The 1,138-nt window shown below is 36.6% G+C and overlaps 1 protein-coding gene across 1 annotated transcript; it reads right to left on the minus strand.

Moving 5' to 3' along the window:
• Window positions 1–245: 245 nt before the first annotated feature.
• On the minus strand, window positions 246–746 carry LOC145089237 (uncharacterized). Its single transcript, XM_079027702.1, has one exon. It carries the CDS (start codon window positions 744–746, stop codon window positions 246–248), a length of 501 nt encoding a protein of 166 aa, XP_078883828.1.
• Between the last annotated feature and the right edge of the window lie 392 nt (window positions 747–1,138).

Consider the following 1,138-nt stretch of genomic DNA (forward strand, 5'->3'; position numbering starts at 1 on the left):
TAAGACACACATTCTTGTACCATTGGATGAAATTATTTCTAATGTGTCGAAGACCAAAGCGATGGTATGCTAATGGCTCTTTCCATTCTAGTAGATTTTCCATTGCATGAATTATTCCTTTGTGCCTATCTGAAACAACACATAATTGTTTGTTTGGAACAACAAAATGTCTGAGTTGGTAAAAAAACCAACCCCAACTGTCTGAAATCTTTTCATCAATGATATCATACGCAACAGGCAATATACTATTGTTTGCATCTTTTGTGACAGCAACAAGCATTTTTTCCTCTATATGAACCCTTCAAATGGCAGCCATCTACTGAAATAACAGGTCGACATAGAGAAAACGCATCAATGGCGGGTCCAAAAGCCCAAAAAACATATTTGAATGTCTCTACATGTGATGATGAGCTATTTGGACAATGAAACCACTTCACAACTGTATCAGGATTTGAAGCCTGCAATGTTGCAATGTACTTGGGCAACTCATCAAAGTTACTCTCCCAAGTTCCATAAGTACTCTCTATGGCTTTTCGCCTACCATGCCATGCCTTATCATAAGAAACATCAACATTCAAACTATTTTTAATATCTGATTGTATATGTTTCACTAGATAAGCAACATCCTTTTCAATTGAATGGATGATATACAAGGCAATAGTTGCAGAGTTTAGATTTTTGTTATTATTACCAGTACATGATCCAAAACAATTGTGTGCATCCACCCAACGTGTAATCTTCCACATGTTTTGATTTTTCTTCTTAACTTCACGAACATACCATGCACAACGGGGCGTACAGTGCACACTACCAAAACTTTCTTCTTAATTTCCTAGAGTCCTACACTTTGCTACCCACAAGTTAAGCTTAATATCATACACTTTGAACTCTCTATTTTGGTTGATAGACCAAAGTGTCACTGCCTTTTTTACTTGCAACTTACTTTCAAATTGCATTCCTAACCTTATTTTATTTTCTGATTCCTTCTAAACATCTATGTGAATGAGGTCTTCCAAACCGGCTATGTCACCGTCTCCTATATCTCCAACATCACTCATAAAGTTCATAAATGGAGTTTCACACACACCACCATCATCAGAATCTTCCCCAACACATAATGACTAGCTACTAGTATCTT

The sequence above is a fragment of the Lactuca serriola genome, chromosome 2 (assembly GCF_051521515.1).
Source record: "Lactuca serriola cultivar US96UC23 chromosome 2, Lser_US96UC23_V15, whole genome shotgun sequence".
In the NCBI taxonomy this organism is placed as follows: Eukaryota; Viridiplantae; Streptophyta; class Magnoliopsida; order Asterales; family Asteraceae; genus Lactuca; species Lactuca serriola.